This window comes from Lissotriton helveticus, chromosome 5_1, assembly GCF_964261635.1.
Source record: "Lissotriton helveticus chromosome 5_1, aLisHel1.1, whole genome shotgun sequence".
In the NCBI taxonomy this organism is placed as follows: domain Eukaryota; kingdom Metazoa; phylum Chordata; class Amphibia; order Caudata; family Salamandridae; genus Lissotriton; species Lissotriton helveticus.
This window is the reverse complement of record NC_136065.1, coordinates 1,571,366,986-1,571,387,837: the sequence shown is the minus strand read 5'-3', so window position 1 is coordinate 1,571,387,837 and position 20,852 is coordinate 1,571,366,986. Positions and strand designations below refer to the sequence as shown.

The window sequence follows — 20,852 nt, the reverse complement described above, 5'->3', positions numbered from 1 at the left end:
ATATATCAGAAATGGTAGGGTGTCACAGAGATTATTTGCAGTAATATTAGTGAGCTGTTCCTGTGTTACAATATCACAAAAAAAGTCACCATCTCTGAATATTAAATGTAAACACATTTAGAATTTAGACCTGTGTCTGTGCAAAGAGGGCATGAAAGAGCCGAAACTGGATTATTATTTCAAAGCCGTTCTGAACAGGGTCTCCCAAAATCCATAAAATGTCCCTGTTCTTGGAGTTTGGCGTCACATTTAGGACGACTCTGGCCAGCGGGGGATCCGTCGGTTGGGACACACAGAGGGTTACCAAAGACTTCCTCCCTTCCAGAGGCCTCCTGCTGCACCTCGGACAGGGGTATAAAGCAGGGGTCACGGAGAGCGCCAGAAGTCCGGCCGAACATCGAGGAACCATGACCCTGCTGCTCCTGTGCGCTGCCCTCGCCCTGCTCCCGGCCACGCCCCTCGGGGGCCCGCTGCCAGGTCGCGCCAGAATGGTGAGATGAATGATAATAATAGCTGGTTTTCAAGTATATGTAGCGCCTCATGTTAAACTTTCTCCGTTTTTAAGCGCTCCAATTAATTCCTTTATGTATTAACTTATGTGTCGTCTTGGTATGGATTTAGGGGTTTCATGTATGCTTTAGTGGCTCCTTTTGGTAGGTTTTGGTCGCTTTAAAGGGAAATACAAAATCAAGGACAGAATTCGACAGTCCTTCAAACGGCAAAGAGAGGGCAGTGGGCGGATGGTGTAGGCCAGGTCGGATCTGCTAGCAGAGGTGCGCGAGCCACTAAAAGGCCACGCCGGATCCCGCCTGGCCCCCCTCTAGCGCCCCTCGGACCGTCGAACCCAAAACGAGCTTTAGAGGGTGGCTTCTACCTGCTACCCACACTCTCACCTCAGGGGCTAAGAATTAACCTCAAAGCATTAACCTCCGATACCAAACAGGCAAGGGAAAGAGATTTCCATCTAGTGGCTGAATTGCCAAATGCGTAACAAGAAACCTGGCATTCAATCCGACTTTCCTATTTAACCAAGTTGTGTGATCCTGGGCAAATATTTTATTTTGCCTAACCATATTTTTCTTCATTATCGAATCCAAGAGCACGTTCAAATAAGTTCAGGATCAGTGCTGTACAAAACCCTGTTGTGTTTGTTTTAATGGACTATCAGGTTGCTCAATCTTTAGTTAGAACCTAGGCCACATGAAGGGTACACAAAAAATAACTTGGCTCTTAGTTACGCAATGGCTTTGTCGTGTGGGCAGGGCAGATGGGTGAAAATGTTTTTAAGTTCACTTTTAATAACTATCACTTTTAATAAATGTCTCAATGCAGTGATACAGTCTGGGGCCTTATTATAGAAAGTGCACTAGGGGTGCAACAGGCATGTGTGCCCCCGGGGCACCTTGGTATTACAGAAGGGGCCGCCGACGCCTTTGCGGCCCCAGGTTCAAATCATGCCCTTGGCTCAGCATCCTGTAGATCTGTTATGAAGCTCACTTATGCCAATGCTTTGTTTTGTCCTGTCCCTCTTATCAGTTCCTTACTCTTCCTGTTTCCCTTTCCTTCCATCATCCTACAACCCTCTCCTTGCCCCTCTGCCCCAATTTTGTACAGGCGAAAACGAGCTGGGGCACAAAATAGATGATTCAGGCGAGGGGGAGGAGGGGTCGCTGTGTGTTCCCAGGCTGCTCTCTGCTGGGAGGCAGTCAGCTTGGTCTGATTTAGGACCACAGAGAGACCCCACCCATCGATATTACCAGCCTTAAAAAGAGGCGAATGAAACAAAGAAATGTAAAGCTGTATGGAGGGGGGGGTATACAATACCATGGCTGAGCGAGTCCGAATATTTAGTCGGCGACAAGCCTGGCTCTGACCCTGGCACTGTCGTGTACAGGTCTAAGGATTCACATTTTGGTGACTGGCTTTGGCCTTGCTGGGGTAGAAGTTGCACACTGCTGATGCGACAAACCCTAACTGGTGCTTGTCTTTAGGCAGCTTGAGCTGCAGCTCCTGAAGCGTCAGAATGAGTCTGTGCTGTCATTGGAATTGCCCAGGAACCCCAGTGGCATCACTAACCTTCAAGATAGTCGACAGGCCACCAATACTCCCACTAAATTCATTCTTGAAATTATCAGCTGCAGAGAAGACTCTGAAGCTGAGGCACTTCTATATGCAGGCTAGAGTGATTAGTAAACATTGCTGTGTGGTGAGAGTGTGGATGGAGCTGGAGCTTATAACACCCTGCATTGAGATCAAGGTTTGGTAGGATGCAACAAACTGTTCGTTGGCCAATGCTGTAATGATGGTCACCATGGCTACAGCCAGGACTGCTACATGTGTGAGTGTGTAGTGAGTTGTGAGCTGTGGGTCTCTGGAGTGTGACAAAGATGTCAAGGGCCATGACTTTCACTGAAGCCCCTGTGTATGTGAGATGAGACAGTCACAGTGTTGATGGGTACTTAGTCACAAACTGCATTTTAATGTACTTTTAGTGGTACTACAAAATACTGTTCACAAACCTATTAGTGTAAATCCCCACTTTCAATTCTCATTTCTTTTCTATGGAGCGATCAACACGCATGCCAGTCTATTAATTATTAGTAAATGTGGGAGAGACCAGAAGAGTGGTTAATAACTGGGATGTAGTTTCTACAAAATGAGCGGGGTTTAGGGAGGAGTAAGAACAAGTTATGGGAGTCTATTGAGGAATATGAAAGGGGTGTGCACACAAAAAGAGTAAATGCATTGCTATTTACAAACTGCATTCTAAAGTTACTACAGCGAAAACTGACCCGAAACAGTAGTAAATATGCTCCAATTCAGCACTGGAGTAAGTCCAGCACCACACATGGCCAACCACTGGAACTGCAATAACTTCGCATAAAAATCATTGAAGTAAAGATGAGTATTTTGTGGATTGGAACATATTGGATTTGGCCCTAACACTGAAAAACACTTTTGTAGCTTAGCTTGTGCGATGAAAGGGCTCAAAGAAATTGTACACAGACATGCTTGTAAATGGACTGGGAAGCTGACTGAATGGGGGTGTGGTGCTATAGTATTCGGATGAGTCACTTTCCTATTTTCTCATGGTTTAATGTTGGTTGGTAACTAAATGTGCAAATATAAATATTTGCTAGTTCTGTAAAGCAAGATTAGGTATTTCCCCTGTTCTGTAATCTCCTGTGTATGTTAGAGGACATATACTTGATAATGTATGAAACTTATTATTGTTGCTGTGTTAACTATTTAATAATATATATAAATGTAATTTAAAATTAAAACAATATCCGAAAATAAAACATTAAAAAAATATATATATTCACAACCATTTTAAAAATTGTAAAATTAATGTATCAGTGTTGTTAGTTTTATTACTTTGAAATAATTCAATACATTACATTTCTTGAATACTGGTACAAAATTCAAAAATATATATTTTAAACTTTAGATGAGGATTTTATGAATTTAAACTTTAGATAACAAACTTCTATTTAATGTAATATATTTAAATTATTTAAATATTTAATTCCAAATAAGTTAATAGTGCTTTAGCATCTTTTATTTTGTTCTACATTTAAAATAAAAATATCACATTAATTTGCATTACTGTTTAACATTACACATATTTTTAACAATTTTTTCAAGTCTTAATAAGTGTTTTTACTTTTCCCTATACTTTACCATAAAGAGATGCCTGCCACCGGGGCGGTTTTCTCCCTTTCGTAAAGTATAGGCAAACTGTAATGTGAATTCCCCACAAAAGCGTCTGACTGCTAGGGCTCAGATGTGGACACAAGTGACGTTTTGCTGGCTTCTTTATAACTCTCCATGCAGTTGTTCATCAATTATTCTTACTATCAGAAGCAGTGGTTTCATACCACATGACAAATAAGCCCCACATTTTTCAACCAGCATTTCCAATGGATTTCGTGTTAAAGTGTGCCAAATGCCTCCATGGTGACTGGATGTTTGCAGAGCCATTGAACGTGCGAAACAGCGTAAACGTTATGGTTCCGGTAAAGCCACAGTACGCATTTCGATGTTCCTGACAAATGCAACATCTTCCTCTTCCAAGAATACTTGTCCTAACTCCTCTCTGGGCTATGATAAAGGGTTTGGTGTCCCTTTTCCTATTATCTAGTCTTTAGCCGGCTAGTGATATGAAGCCCAGTTGGTGCCTATATGTGCCTTGTTAGCACAATAATTCCCCGAGCTTTGTTATTTGATGTTGACGACTACCTTATCAATTGGTTAATGGTTTTAAAGTCGAGGCTAGCGAGGTGTGGTATTTCACAGTTATGTTTATTTTCCCCAGGCACAGAGTTGGTCCCTTGGCAAAGGATGGCATGGTGCTTCGTGGGAGAAGAAACACCACCTGGGTAATGATTCAATGCCATACGGATGCTTGAGGGAGAGCTTATTGTCACTTTATTTTCTCATGTCAAAGTCCCATTATCCAATGCCTCACTTTAAAATATCATTGATTTGTTGTTGTAGAATGGTACGATGCGCAGAGGGAGTACGTATTTGGGGAAGAAGACCCTGAACCTTCAACTCAAATCCTGAAAGTTAATGAAGCTTCTGGTGAGTCCTGGTAATGGATGGCTAAGAGCGAGGGCGATGGCTGGGAGCAATGGGTGGATGTTACAAAAGATCTGCAAAGTGCCATGATGACTGCTATGGGTAGTACTTGACTTGAGCTAGTATTTGCCAGTGGTCGGCACCAGCACTTATTAGTCCTGACCCGTTCACATGGACTATAGCTAAAATGTCCTTTAAGTCTGCAACCCTATTTACCTCTCTTGAATTGGGGGATCTCTATCATGCATTACAACTATTTTCCTTACTAATTCTTCTTGTATGAATCTAAACTTGTAATCTAGTGCTTATCTTTTGAGATCCGCCACATATTCATCAATTGGTGTGTTAAGTTCCGGTTTCCACTTTAAGAATTTGCGTCAAATTATACCACTACCACAAGGGAGAGGGAGAAGTATATACTTGTTTGCCTTCCCAATAGTTAAAAAATTTGCAACAACAATAAAATGAGTCTTCTACCTATATATTTTCTGTCTTTTCCGTAACCTTATTTTGTTGCTGTTCAAAGTGGAATTGATTTGGAGAACACATGTCGGCCGATTACGATCGAGGTCGGAAAGCCCCTGACCTTCGGTCAGAGGCTTTCCGACCCCAATCGTCGGTTTCAATTCTGACTGGCTGATTATGTATCAGCCGGTCAGAATTAAAAACTGGCCAGTAATTTCAGATGGATTCCGACGGACTAAAGGAGCCTGTTAGCCAGTTGGAACCGGCTCGTAATCCCAAAGTGCGGGCCTGTCCGTCTTTGGGATTATGATGCTCGGTTTCCGGAATGGTTTTCATGCCGGCCTATGCAACATGGAAACTATGTCGGAAAATGTGTTTGGGGGCCCTCAGCATGGCCCCCTTGTGTGTGGTGCCTCTCGTTGATCCCTTCACCTCGTGGTAGGCACTTTGAGGTGCCTGGGACAGGGTGCAAGGATGAACAGCACCTCAAATTTCCCTATGGGAGAATGTATTAGAGCCGGTTTATGGTCATAATGCATGCAACCATAGGGAAATGTAGGAGTGCAACCAAACAGTGTTCGGTCGCATCCTAATTAGGTGGTTGGGACCACTGACCGGAGGTTGGTCGGTCCCAGGAGCGACTTTGTAATTAGGCCTGAAATGGCTGAAATATTCAGAATATAACCTCAGTTGCTCTTCTCCTGTCTTCACTGTTCTCAGGTGAATCTCCCTTTGGTTGGCCACCCCTTGTATTTGGTGACATCGCAGTGGACCCCCTGGGAAACGCAGACCGATGTGCCTCTGATCGGTGCCGCTGGCCCAGCGCTGCCAACGGGCAGGTGCTAGTGCCCTTTGAGATCTCTCCCGCCTACTGTAAGTAATAAGTCATTGTTTGTTTAACAAACGTTTATGGATTTTAAGTTGTTCCTACAATTGGATATTATTCATGAAAAACCTGGTCTCATCACTTGCATGCAGTCCCATAAAAATAAAACGTTGATTAACGTTTCAGACTGACTGATGTCCTGTGACATAAAAAGTATTATTATTAAAGGATTTATTAAGCGCATCCTCGTCCCCTAAGAGATATCCCAGCGGTAGACCTCTTACCTCCCATTTCTAACCTTCACCAAATCCACCCATTCTGGATTTCTTGATTCGTTTACAGTATATCAAAGCCTCAATAGCAGAGCAGAGATCCCGAGTTGGCTTCTAAAATGTAACTCTGTCACATAGGATTACTGGGCCATTGTCATTAAGTGCTCTATTTTGTCTGCATTCATTTTTAAACAATATGCCTGCAACCACACAGCTGCTTCATAGAGGCAGACACTTGAATTCCCCTGAGTCTCAGAGTACTTATCATCCATGGAAATAATCAGCTGAGTATCACCAGCATACATAAAGATCTCAAGGCCTAACGCCTTGACAGTCCAAGGTGACAAATAGATGTTAAACAAAGTCAGACTTGGGGAGGATCCCTGAAGAACTCCACATTTCAGTCCCTGAGGGCTAGGTTTAAAATGGGGCAGCTGTACCAAATTAGATATTTACTTAAAAACGAACTAAACCACTGCAAAGTAGAGGAATGCAGATACATTTCATGCAGCCTATGAGGCAAAAGGCGATGAGACTCTGTGTAGAATGCCGCAGACAGATCTAAAAGGATCAGGGCTGCTAATTTGCCCCCATCCACGAAAGATCTAATACTATCCAACACCACCAATGTCAATGATGTGGACATTTGTGTGATCATATGGGCATGAATTAGAAAATCAGAGACCCATAACTGCCACTACTGCAGCCCATACCCAGCTGTGGCTATTGCAGGTATAGCATGGACTTTTAGCCTGCTCTTTGGCCTGCAATCACATATGGTCAACTTAAGTGGAGCTTCAATGCCAACAGTTTCATTGAGTTTGTCATAAATAATGTAGACTGCCTCTTTAGGTGTGCATGTTCTTGCAATAATCTTGTGAACACCCAACTAGTGTTGTGACTTGTTTCTCTGATTCTCTGTTCCTATTAGCCCCGAATGAGCGAGCTGTGATAATGGGCGCCATACAATCATTCGCCGCACGCACCTGTATTTCGTTCAGACCTCGAACAAACGAACGCGACTATCTCTTCATCGAACCACAGAATGGGTCAGTATGTGTGCTTCATGGGGCATTTTCAAGAGAAGTGTTTGATGGGTATTTCTCGACAGCCCATGTGATGGCACAGTGTCTGATAGGGCATTGTTGGCATAGTGCCAGATGAGACATTTTTGTGACAGGTTGTGTGATTGCAGTTGATGGCAGTGTCTAATGGCTGATTCTCAGGTGAGTGCATGTGTATATGTGAGTGATGCTGTTTGACATCAGCACATCTGATAGAGATGTCTCTATTGGAGAAATGAAGAATATATAGCAACTGTATAGCAATCATTGGAAGCCCTAAAAAGATAAGGACAATGTACAAGGTTGTAAGTACTGCATAAGCATAGTGTGGCTTTACTGGAATGAGTCAGGTAAACTCAAAGTTGGGCTAACACAACTTGAGTATAAATGATAATCGAATTGTGGATCCTGCGGGCTTGAGATACTAAAGGGATAGAATTCTCAACTAATCCCGGCAGGGCTAGTCTGGCCGAGGTGGGCAGCGAGCATTCCCCCGGTGGGCCGGGGTGGTGTGGGGAGGTTTTGTTACAGTGGGACAGTTTTGCATTGATTCACAAGCCAATAAGTGAAGGACTCACTTTGCACTGTTAGTAATAGGCATATGGGGGTTATCAATAGAGGAACAATGGGCTCTCTATGTCAGGAGTGGCAACATAAAGAAACTTATTACGTAAGGAGGTTCACTAAAACACCATTAGAAAAGAAGGAAAGGTATGCAGTATTTACGTAGGGTTTCATTATTGAAGTGGTGAGAATCTGTAAAAGGACATCCTTGGACACATATATTTCGCCCACTACCCTCAATTCCATGTCTTGAAGGGCAGTCAGGCCTACAGGTAGCCGGGTGAGAGTCTAGTATAGGCGAGCAGCCAGTGTAAGAGTACTCATCACAGTGCGCCCTTCCCCCTCTGCAGATGTTCATCCTTCATTGGACGGATCGGGGGTCGTCAGGTGGTGTCTTTACAGAGGAATGGGTGTATCTCCACCGGCATCGTGCAGCACGAGCTCCTCCATGCCCTGGGCTTCCACCATGAACAGAACCGCAGCGACCGTGATGACTTTGTCACCATCTTCCTCCAGAATATAATGCCGGGTAAGTCTAGATGGTGCAAGGTAACTAAGCTGGGTTAAAACTTGATCTATTCTGTGCCCTGTAGATGTCATAGAATATATATTGATTTTATTTATCTGGGTTTGGTGAACTGCTGTATTCTGCAAATCTGCTTTTTTGGGATGCTATGAGGGCGAGGGTATATGGGCAAGGCAAGGGTTATGAAGTCTTATGGTGAAGTCATTAGCTGGAGGCAATGCCAAGCCTATCACTGTGACAGTGTACAAAAAATGTTCCAGAGTTCATCTTTATATTGGATAGATAAATATAAAAGGTACAAATAGAACAGCCACAATGACACATAAACCGGTATTGCTGGACCAGCAAGCTCAGGTCCTGGTTAAAAAAAACATAAGCATAAATTGCAGCATAATGGTGTAGGTGTAAACCAAGTTTTACAACAGCACACGATTGACGATATCAGCAAAGTATGTCATTTGCCATTTTTCGTCCTTTTCACCCTATAACCCATTTTATTATCGTTTTAAATTTTTTGTGCGGAGTCTTGGGGGCGGGGCCAAGGTGAAGACAGGCTGGAGTGGGAGTGGGGGGGCATTGCCTTCACTGTGCATGTGGGTTTGGCCGGCCATCCCAGCTGCATTGCCGGGTTGGAGAGAGCAGGCACAATCTCCCAGTCTGTCTGGGAGCGAAAATCATCGGCACCAAGGCCAGTCGTGAAGCTGTTCTCATGCAAGAGAGCGGCTTCAGGATTGGACGCAGGACAGCCTGGGAGCCTGTGCCTGCCTGCAGTGGAAAGGAGAGGAGCAGGTTAATCGCAATCCTGGAGGGCGGCAGGTAGTTTTTTTTTTATTTGTCTCTATCGTCCACCCATCCATCCATCCCCCTGCACCCATCCCTGTCTCACCTCTTTTCCTAAACACAAGCCGCTCCTGAAGATGATTAAGATGTTCACGGAAAGATGGCACCGACAATGCAAACAGATTCCTTGTTCTCTCTGTGCCTCCTATGTTATTCCACATTAAGGGGACCATGAGTTACTCCAAATTGCACAGGACCTTCAGTTGCTTCAGAGAATTCTTCAGTTGTCTTGAGAACGAGAGGCCTCCTCATCCAGCTTTCCTTGTCTCATTCCTTACTATATGCAGTGTGGAAGTACACTTCTTATTAGTACCTTAATGTACTATTTGTCATGATATTATTGGAAACTGAACCTGAGACTTGATTAACTTGTATTTTAATAACATGAACAATGATTGCTTGTAATTATTTTTTCTTAGGCTTGGAATTTGCTTTTCAGAAGGTGAACACCAATAATCTTGGCACACGTTATGACTATGCTTCAATTATGCACTACTCGAGGTACGTTTTTTTAAACAAAATTCAAGATGCCATTGCTTAACAGAGAACAGCGGTTTTTGCATCATGAAATATTACCTAAATGATTTATCGAATCTTGAGAATCTTGGGTTGGATATGGCATCAGGGGCCGCATTATACATGCAGTGCATTTTCCTTCATTGCGCTGGGCGCACCTTTTAAAAAGTTTGCCTGTGCAATGAAGGAAAATGCACTGTATTATGATTAATGCGCTCGCCCCAGGGCAGCCACAAACTGGTGATGCCCTGGGGGCAGTGAATTCAAGTGAAAAACCAAGTGTCTGCTTTGAAGCCGCTTCGTGTTTTTCGAGTGCAGGCGGCACCCGCCTGTACTTTCAAAGGGGATTTCTAGGGGTCCATAGGACCCCCTTTGCTGCTCCAGAGAGCTTCTCTTTGGGGGCACACTGTCAGTTCGCCTCCTGACAGCTTCTTTGTCTCTGTGCTCGCGTTTGTAATACAACACAGGCACAGAGGCAAATTAATTTTTTCATTTGCATGGGACACACCCCCAGGCAAATAAGGGAACGCCCCCTGAAGATAGCGCTGGTGTTTTATGTACACCAATAAGTGCCAGTGCTATTGGTATTACAATAGGCTGCACAAGCATCTGCGCCCTCTTATGTAATAACAAAGTGCCCGAGGGCTTGCAAAGCAGGCGCAAATGCCCGTTGCACCCCCGAAGCACTTTGTGTAATATGGCCCCTGATAGTTACTAGCGAAAAATGCTATCTCCCGTAGGAGAAGCGTCCCCAACGGCCACAACTTTCAATAAATTTCAAATAAATTCCAAGTTTCCGTGTGCTATGTTCATGAAGTTGTGTTTTTTTATTGGTTTCAAATTGATACTATTCTTTCCATAGTATGCACATCTTTCATAATTATTCATTCATTTCTGCCCAATGCATTCCGGGCTTAACGCTTCATCAGGCGACTTTTTTATGGTAGATTCGCTTAAGCGGTACTATAACGCAACCTGCTCATGAAGATATATGAAACGGTTGTATACATTGGAGACCGTCACATCGGCATTGTGGAGAGAGCCATAGTGGCGTGGTGATGGCTGGTGTGTGCAAATCCGCGTTGGTTACGAAATTTCTCTCAACATCAGAGCTACTCTTATTATCACTTGCATATGCCTTCACCGACTCGCCTAAACCGATACACCTATTATTCACTGTCATTCTAACATTTCTAGACGGCACAGATAAAGTATGGAAATGAGATGTAAAGCAAGCGTGTTAAATCTCACTACCGGGTTTTACAAAAAGCGGGCTTGGGGTATCTGCCACTTTCGCTCTGGTGCAACTGCTATACCAAGCGTGTATAAGGGTAAACGGTGAACAAATGAGAATAGTGTCATGTATCATCCCACATCCCCAGTGTAGCCCACAGGGTCCTAAGGACAAGAAAGAACACTGAAAACATTCCTCTTAAAATTCCTCAGTACTCAGGACACTGAAAAATAGAATTTTCTCTCAGGGCTAAAAACTCATTCTGCATTTATTTTCTTAAAATCTTGGTTTTGTTAGACCACCGGATAATTAATTAGCTACTTTTCTGACTTTTGACCATTCAATTGAGTCACAAACACTGGTCAACTTTAAATAATAAATTATTGCACTTCCTAAATTCAAGGACTGGCATTATACCCTTTTCTCAAAATTTAAAATGGTACGGAGAATAGGGTGGGCACCTCAGCAAAAACTTGGAAGGGAGACTGTGTTGTTCTAACTTTTAGTTTGCCAGCTCTGGTATATACAATCCTGGAGAGGGGAGGTAATGGGTCTGTGAATCCTAATGACATCAACATCCTACCATTGGGCTTTTACTACCAACCGCCCAACCATTTCAAACCACGATGGCGTGCGCCTGTAGGTGAAAACTTTAAGGGTAACAGGGAACCCAGATATTTGGTACCAGTAAGCAACCATTTTAATGTCTTGAGCTCACTAGAAGAGATTGATCGACTGGGCCCATTGGAGTATGGTCAATCCAAAACCCTACCCGTTCGGTCTGAAGTTAGGGGCAATGGAGGCTTAGCCAAGGCAGGAAATGTTGTTCCTTTGCCCACTTTCACTGGTGAAGGCCATACAGATGAGGACCTAGGGACAACAGTTCCAAAATTGGTAGTCCTAATGAATCCAGTGGGCTGTACAGATAACTTCCATCTACACAGTAACACACCTACGGAATCACAGAGGCTATAAACCCCTACTAACACCCCGACATTGGTAAACTATTTTTTTGTAATATTGCTTCATGGAACATTGTGGGCATCTCTTTCAAGCCAAATAATTCTTTGTGGTGAGACTTTATATTGCAATTCAAAGTTTTATGCTTTCAAGAAACTCGTCAAGGGAGGCGACACATATGAATGGTTATAGGACGTACCACACTCCAGCCATAGATCGTGTAAGTGGTAGGGCTAAGGGTGGGCTATGCAACTACATATCATGCAGCTTAAAAGTAGAGGTAATAACGATGTTTGTTAGTGATCCTTACTACCAAATGGTCATTCTAGAATTGGACACAAAACACTGTATAGTCCTGACCAACTTTTACAATAATATCCCATCTGAAAAAATTGGAAATGTAGTAAAAGGTATGATCAAATCGTTGAAATCTGCTTGTAAAAATAAGGCAAAAGATTTGATGGTAATACTGGCTGGAGATTTTAACTGTGCACCAACGATGATAAATTATGTGGTGTTCTGATTGAAGAAGGGGCATGCTCATCCCACTTTCGACATTCTGTGTTGGAAGAGCAACTTAATGAATACATTTTTAGCCTTAACTTGGGCTTTGTAAACGAATTATGTCAGCCATCCATCCCCACGCCTTGGACATTTAATGGTAGGGGTTTTCCCACCACCATAGATTACATTTTAACATCATGTAATTATGCGCATAGGTTGCACTCATTTACTGTCTCAGATAACTCTCTCAGTGATCATTTTCCACTGTGTTTGTCAGTGATATTACCCGTGAGTAGATAATATTATGGCCTCATTCCAAGTGAATCCAACGAAATAAAAGAATCCCTTCTAAAACGTACTAGCAGCAGGAGACAATCAAACGGATGGTTTGATTCCAGGTGTACTCGGGCATACTCCCTCTTAAAACTCGCAGAAATCTAAATGATGTGAGGAGTGCTAGAGTGGGATATAAAAAAGCTATAAAGGCCAGAAAAACTAACCTGAAAAATGAGGCCTGGGAGACCTTACATAAGGCCTCAATAACGAATGACAGTTCAGCTTTTTGAAAGGTAGTTACATTTCCTGTGTTGTAAAGTGAGGCTGGTCCTTCTATTGAAATTGCAATCGCTGATGAAGAATGGATCAAACATTTCTCTAGAGTATACAGTGGCGAGGGTAACCCTGGTGTGATTTGTTTTTTACTTTGGAAGATTGTAACTTGAAGTCCCCTCCACCCTATTCTGGCCTGTTATTTACCCTGGACGAGGTGGAGCGGGCCTTATCCTTAAGCAGGGGTAGTAAGGCTCCTGGACCAGATGGGGTCCCCATAGATCTATTCAAATCAAACATTTCCTTGTGGGGACCCATTCTGGTTCAGGTAATTACCGCAAGCTGCAGCCCCACCTTCCCATCGACTTGGGTAGAATCTACTATTGTCCCTATCTTTAAAAAGGGGTACAGACAGGACCCTGGTTGTTACCGTCTAATCTCTCTGCTGGACGTAGTAACTAAAGTTATAGGTGGGATTATTTTAGAATGCCTCGAGGACAGGTCAGAGGATAACTCCATCCTAACCAACCTGCAATACGGATGTCGAGCAGGATTAGGGACGGTGGAACTGGGTTTAAATTTGTCTATCCTGGTGGGAAAGTACACGAGGGAAAAGAAGGGGAACCTATTTTTAGCATTTGTGGATCTCACAGCCGCTTTCGACTGTGTCGTCCACAGCAAACTCTGGTCTATTTTATAATTTATTGGGGTTGATGTCCAGATCATTGATTTTCTTAAGCGTTTTTATTGTGATGCCAAGGCGCGCATCCGCAATGGGCTGAGCGTTCGGCTGCATTCCCGATCAGGAGCGGAGTCAGGCAAGGTTGCGTCCTGGCTCTGTTCCTTTTTAATCTTTATACCAATGGCCTGGAAGAGGCCCTCCTGAAGGATAATAATGATTTTCCTCAGGTAGCAGGATGTCCAATTCCAGCCCTTCTTTATGCAGATGACGCGGTGCTGATGTCCCGCACACAAGTAGGTCTATAGAGGGTGCTGGACAGTTTTTAACATTTTATGAAAGATCTAGGGTAAAGAGTAAACTCCTCTAAGGTTTTTATTATGCAATGTGGATCTGGTGTTAAGAAATCTAAAGATATGTTTGTGGCAGGTCAGAAGATCGGGGTAACCAAAAGGTTCTCATATCTGGGAATCCTTTTTGCTCATAATGATATTTGGGCACAAACTTTGGCAGCGAAAAAATTGGTACTCCTTAGAACAACATCTGCCCTTACTAACTTTGCCAGGAAACTTTGAAAAAGGCCACCTGAGAAGCTTGTTAAAATAAGGCAAAGTGTTTCTCTTCAGCAGTTTTTGGCCCAGGGGTCTGGGGGTTCCCTGACTTGCTGTCTATCCAAAGTATTGAAAATCATTTTCTAAGGTACATTTTATCTGTCCCAAACAGTATATCATCTTGTATATGTCACCTGGAGCTGGAACTACCCTTCATCTCTGATTTAATAAAGCTTGAGACTGTGCTTTTATGGCACAGGCTTTGGACCACAGATGAGACTAAATTAAACAGAGACATTTTACTAGATATTCTGAAACTAGAAGGGGTCTTAATGATCCCATGGATAAGGTAGGTCCGCAACTTCTTACTAGATCTTGGTCTTATAGACTGCTTTAAAAAAACCCAAACTATTGGGACAATAACAAGAAAAGAATTACGAAAGGAAGGCCTTGTGTTGCTGGACTCTATTAGATTGTCCTCCGAGATACTGAAATCAACAGTTCTGCACCACTAGCTGATTTTATCCACTTTTAGCCTTCAACCTTATTTGACTTTCGTACCTGGAGTATATAATAGGTTTTTATTAACCAGGTTCAGGATGGAGGTATTTCACAGACTAGTTACTTACCCATAATAAATGATTGGACTCGTAACCTTCGACCCTTCCCCTGTGACAATAACTCCAACCAATCTACAATACATGTGGTTCTTTTTTGTAGATTCTATACCCATGTAAGGAAAATGTACTTAGTACCAGTTTCAAAACTGTTTGGGCTCCGCCAATGTCGACGTGCTCTTCTTGCACTACAACACCTAGATAACGAGCATAGTGTTTTTAGAATTGTAATCTTTCTGAAGGAAGTTCTGAGTCAGAGGAAAAGCATGCATATTTAATCAATTCTAATCAGATAAAGATTTTAATTTAATATTGTCTTAATTAAATACTGTTTCTTAAATGTTGTATTATACTATTGGTTATGTGTAGGTTCCTTTATTTTGTAAATAATGTATTGCCTGATATGTTTTTTAATATTTTCAATTTAACACTGCTTCTTTTTAACCATGTACCATACCAAAGACTATGTGTACATTTGTAGGATATTATTAACTTATGTACTCGTGGATATGTTTTTTAATGCTTTTTCATGTGCTTTTATGATTGTCTGTTATAGCAATCGAATAAAGCTTTCTTTGACTTTGAGTCACAAACTATTGCATTGTCTCCTGAAGCGATACAGAAAATGGTGCAGGAAATGCAATCTCAATTAGGTAAATCGAAGATGAAATCAAGGAAAAGCCTACTAGAAAGACTGGTTAATAATATGCTTTACCAAAAATACATCAAGTTCTGTCTAAAGCCAACATATCTGAGATCAGGTTATTGGACACCCTCGCTACTGGATGTAGATGGTTGTACCCCATCTTGAAATCAATGCAAAGAGTTTGCTTTAGTTTATGGAGATGTACTTAGCTCTTAAGATTTAACAAAATTGGTGTTCATGATTAATGGAAACTAACATTGACTCCAGCTCACATGCTGCCATCAACATGCAGTCTTGTCAAATACTCTTACAATGTATTTGCAAGATGACCAGCCTTTTCACGTAGAGTGTTCACCGAGGGGTCATTGCCTCTAGGTTGACAAGGCACAATAGTAGAAGATTGTGTTGCATCTGCTCATACTTGTGTCTTGTTACAGGGATGCCTTCTCACGCAATGGGATGCCCACCATTTTGCCCAAGCCTGATCCTAATGTCCCTATTGGGCAATCTCGACAGTTCACCGAAACCGACATCACAAAGATCAACAGGTTGTATTGCTGTAAGTAAACAAGTGCGTCATAAGCGACTCACTTCATGTAGTTTATGTTGCTTTGTAATTTATGGAATGGTGTGGGGACTACTGTAATACCTGGAGGCACCCAGGGAGTGTGCCTTCTTTATACCTCAGTATTAAACTATTAGTGTACCCAGCATTGTCACTTGGTGCTAATAATATACGTCATGTTATTTTATGGTTTATCTGTAGAGCAGTGTTCACATTTTGCATGACTTTTCAGACCTGTACTAACTCAATGCTGATCCTTCTTGAAATGTATACTTTGCTTACCTCTGCGTTCATGAGTTTATGGGACATATTTACAAGTGAATGGCGAAGCGTGGCATTAAGCAAAAATTGCTAACGCCATGCTCCGCACTTCTGAAAATGCAGGGATTCGCCTTATTTACAATGTTTTTCCTAGTGCTGGCACTAAACTCAGCTGCCTATCGCCAACGCCGGCACCCTTGCACCATAGTGCAAGGGTGTCTGCGATGAGGGAATGATTGTTAAAGTGCAGGAAGGTGCTCCTTCCTGCACATAAACAATAACTAATGGTGATATGTAACTCCTATCTGTCCTGCATTGTGCAGCACACATAGAAGTTGCAAATTGTAATTTTTTTAATGATTGTTTATGTGCAGGAAAGGACATCTTCCTGCACATAAACACTCATTCATGCCTATTTGCTGCTTCTATGTGTGCTGCACAATGCAGCACACATAGAAACAGAAAAAAAGAGGAGAAATTAAACTTTTTTCCTCAATTCGCCATGTTAAGACCAAGTTTTTCTTGGTCTTAATTTTTTGGAGCTGCCCTATATTTACACCACAATTGTATGTAGGGGCAGCGTCAAAATCAATTAGTGTTGCAGTGGGATTCCCACCGCAATGCCCATTACCCGCCCCTGTCACGCAAAGTGTAGCATGGAAGGGGGCCTTATTTACAAGGTGGTGTTAAGCCACTTAATGTAGTTTAACGCCGCCTTGTAAAGAAAGTGAAGGGATTTTCGCCACAGGAATGTCACAAAAAGTCATGTTCCTGTGGCGATAAGCCCTTGTAAATATGACCTTAAATGTTCTCGTTAGAGTATAGAAAACCTTACATATCCCTGTCTATTCAATAGCTAGGTATATTGTGATGTACACTGAACAGCTGTAACGCATCCTCCCTTTTCTGCAGGTTTTGTTCTCTCCCTTTACATTTTAACATTCCTTCTACTTTCCACAAGGTCTTGTCATATTGTTTACCTGCCTTGAGGTCATCCTACATTCAATCTTAAAAATCTTCAAAAGCAAGGAAATCTTGCAGTGCTGCTGCCTGTGATGTGATTGGTCTTTGCGTGGGGGTGTGCACTGTTACCTATAGTGCTATAACTGTTCTGTGTGATGCAAGGGAAGCTGCTTGTGTGTTGCTTGTGCTCTTTGTCTTCTGTTTAACAGAAGCTTGCACAAATGCTGCTTGTACTTTGACTGTTCTTTGTGAGTGCAAGGGAAGCTAGCCCTGTTGCCTGTGCTCTCACTCTTGTGTCTGTCTAACAGAAGCTTGCACAGCTGCTGCTTGTGCTGTGACTGTTCTGTGTGAGCACAGGGGAAGTTAACACTGTTGCCTGTGCTCTCACTCTTGTGTCCGTCTAACAGAAGCTTGCGCAGCTGCTGCTTGTACTGTGACTGTTCTATCTGAGCACAATTGAAGCTAGCACCTGTTGCCTTTGCCATCACTCTTGTGTATGTCTAACAGAAGCTTGCGCAGCTGCTCATTGCATTGCAACTGTTCTATGTGTGCGCAAGGGAAGCTAGCCCTGTTGCCTGTGCTCTGAGTCTTCTGTCTATCTAACAGAAGCTTGCACAAATGCTGCTTCTACTGTGACTGTTCTGTGTGGCAAGGGAAGTTAGCTGTTGTCTGTGCTCTCAGTCTTCTGTCTGTCTAACAGAAGCTTGCACAGATGCTGCTTGTTCTGTGACTGATCTATGTGAGTGCAGGGAAACATAGCACTGTTGTCTGTGCTCTCACTCTTGTGTCTGTCTAACAAAAGCTTTCAAAAATGCTGCTTGTACTGTGACTGTTATGAGTGATCTCAGGGGAAGCTAGCACTGTTGCCTGTTCTCTCACTCTTGTGTCTGTCTAACAGAAGCTTGCACAAATACTGGTGGTACTGTGACTGTTCTGTGTCAGCACAAGGGAAGCTGGCACTGTTGCCTGTGGCTCTCACTCTTGTGTCCGTCTAACAGAAGCTTGCAAAGCTGATGCGTGTACTGTGACTGTTCTGTGTGAGCGCAGGGAAGCTGGCACTGTTGCCTGTGCTCTCACTCTTGTGTCCGTCTAACAGAAGCTTGCACAAATGCTGGTGGTACTGTGACTGTTCTGTGTCAGCACAAGGGAAGCTGGCACTGCTGCCTGTGCTCTCACTCTTGTGTCCGTCTAACAGAAGCTTGCACAAATGCTGATTGTACTGTGACTGTTCTGTGTGAGCGCAAGGGAAGCTAGCACATGTTGCCTGTGCTCTCTGTCGTCTGTCTGTCTGTCTAACAGAAGCTTCTACAGCTGCTGCTTGTACTGGGACTGTTCTCCTCCTGTGATGGATGCTTGGACACTTGCTGCTCATACTTTACCTCCTCTCCTCTTGTGCAGTACAGTACTCCTAAATGTAGCACACCTCTCGTCTGTATAAGGGGAGCCTCCTGCTGCTGCTTGTGCTATTACTGTGCAGTGGGCAGGAGGAAGGCATGTACTGCCATTGCACCCATAGTACTTGTTCGGTATGCGCAATGGAAGTCTGCAGGACTGGTGCTGTACTATACTGTCTGTGTATGAAGGAAGCTTGCCCTGTGGCTGCTATCCATACTGTGACTTGAAGCTTGGTAAACTCTTTTCACCATGCAAATGTCAAAAGCATACCAGTGGTAAAACCTATTAATCCGCCTTGTTCTTCCCTCTTGCAGCGAGGGGGGCTCATTCAAGAACTCAACTCTAAAGCCTGCGGGTACGAAGACAGAAAAGTGCTTCAAAGAACTGGACTGTGCATCTGCTAACACGTTGTCTTTGTTCAGCACATACTCAACATTCCTAAATAATAAACCTATATGGACATCTGCCTTCCGGTTCTTGGAAAGAATGTGTGTGTCTCCTGCCCTGTGTTTTAGGCATGCTTGCACCACTTATTTTAGTGTCACGTCAGTGGCAGATTTAAAAGGAGGTCAAAGATGCCACGACCTCTCCCCCTCATCTGCAGCTTATATTTTGTTTCTGGTGTCTCCCCTGTGGGCTGGTGTGAAGTAGCGTGGTTTGGAACTGCAGCTGACCAATGGGGGCCCACGGGGAACCCCTCACGGCTGCAGTACGAGTCCCGGAAGGGGGGGGCAGCAAAGCCTGTGAACAAAGCCACAAGACATGGGTACGGAGGAGCAGGGAAGGGTCAGCAGGAGCACATCCAAGTGAAACGGGCCAGGTCTAACAGCCGTCATGAGGTCGGTAGCAAGAGAAGCCTAGAATCCGTAATCACTGGTTTACCTGCGGAACTGACCTCTGCTCAGGAGTTAGGCTGTCTGCTAAAACGAAACAGGACTAGTGAGACATGATTACCAAGAGATGCAAGGTTATGACAAAGCATGGGTCCCGGATGACCAACTATGAAGGTTGTGAGATGTTGATCCATGCTCTATGTGATACGCAATAAACTGCGGCCTTTTCTTTTACCATAACCTTGTGTCCTTCGAAGTATGTGGGAAGAAGGGAGGGGTTGTGAAAATTCACACAAACATAAATTGCATGTAAGACTAAAATGTCAGCAATTAGCTTGCAAAAGTGGACCCAGTCCTTATCTTTCTGGCTTACATTTTGCAAATGTATTACTTGTGCATTAAAGGAAATGTTGTGCAATTCATTGTTTCGTCTTCTTGCGTTACCTCAGCATGTGTGGGTCGTCTTATTGGGTTACCTCAGCATGTGCGGGTCATCTTATTGGGTTACCTCAGCATGTGCGGGTGCATGCCGCATCGTGATCTACCAGGGCACGGCTAGGTACTGTCATCCAGAAGACGATAGAGCATCGGGTGCAGTGTCTCTGGGGCTGGGCTGCTACAGACCTAGGAAAGGGGTCAGGGAAATATCCTTTTGTGTAAGTTATAAGGAGAACACAGCAGGCTGGCTGGGTGCATGGGGGTAATGCTGGATGTTGAGTGATCTGAGGGCCTCTGGGTTAGAGGGGCTTAAGAAAAGTGGGAATAAGGTGATATCTCGGGTTTTGGGGATGGATGGGAACATGTGTTGGCATCTCCAGGGGCACAGTGAGGGAGAAGTGTAGCTGTACACTGCTGTATGGTGTCTCTGGGGCCAGCAGGGCTGGGGTGATTTTCGCTCTTTGTCTGGAAAGCAGTGCTGTAAGGAAACTTGAGGGGGCCCCACTGCAAAGTGCATGGAGGGGCACCCTACCAGACTTACTCAGGAGATCTCAGGCCAGGATACTGCACTGAAGGGGGGCCTGGAGCACCCCCCCCCACACTCTCCCGCACTACTGGGGCTGCAAGGGCCTGTGTTACCCCACTGGGGGCAGCTATATTGCAGCCTTGGTGGAGTCAGCAGAGCAGGCGGCCAGGTGGAATTGGGGTGTGGTGGTTATGTTGGTAGGGTAGGGGCTTGGAGTGGGTAGTGTCCGAGGTGGTGGCAGGGGGTGTGGTGGCAACTGGGTAGTGAGTGATATGGGATAAAGCTGTGACAGCCAGTCACCAAGTAAGAGATGGCTAGCAATACATTTTGGTACAGGTGAGTAGTGACTGAAGCGAGTCTGGTGGATTGTTACTGAGGTGAGGCAGTAGTGTAGAGGTAAGGCTGGTAGAGGATGTGGAAGCAAGTAGGTTGTGACGGGTGAGGTAGGTGAGTGGCTAAAGTAAAGCCAAGGGT

General features: G+C 43.8%; 1 protein-coding gene across 1 annotated transcript; it reads left to right on the top strand.

Annotated features, from left to right (window-relative positions):
- The first annotated feature begins 350 nt into the window (after positions 1 to 350).
- Positions 351 to 19,258, top strand: LOC144753713 (hatching enzyme 1.2-like). Its single transcript, XM_078641303.1, has 9 exons — positions 351 to 491; positions 4,319 to 4,382; positions 4,501 to 4,587; positions 5,770 to 5,922; positions 7,079 to 7,196; positions 8,126 to 8,304; positions 9,561 to 9,642; positions 15,835 to 15,956; positions 18,896 to 19,258. The coding sequence occupies exons 1-9, from the start codon at positions 408 to 410 to the stop codon at positions 18,925 to 18,927; spliced, it is 921 nt and encodes a 306-aa protein (XP_078497429.1). The 5' UTR covers positions 351 to 407; the 3' UTR covers positions 18,928 to 19,258.
- Positions 19,259 to 20,852: the final 1,594 nt, after the last annotated feature.

Coding starts and splice junctions, on each gene's coding strand:
- LOC144753713 (XM_078641303.1), top strand. CDS start 408: ATGACCCTGCTGCTCCTGTGCGCTGCCCTCGCCCTGCTCCCGGCCACG. Junction 4,383..4,500: donor GGAGAAGAAACACCACCTGG/GTAATGATTCAA, acceptor TTGTTGTTGTAG/AATGGTACGATGCGCAGAGG. Junction 7,197..8,125: donor TTCATCGAACCACAGAATGG/GTCAGTATGTGT, acceptor CCCCCTCTGCAG/ATGTTCATCCTTCATTGGAC.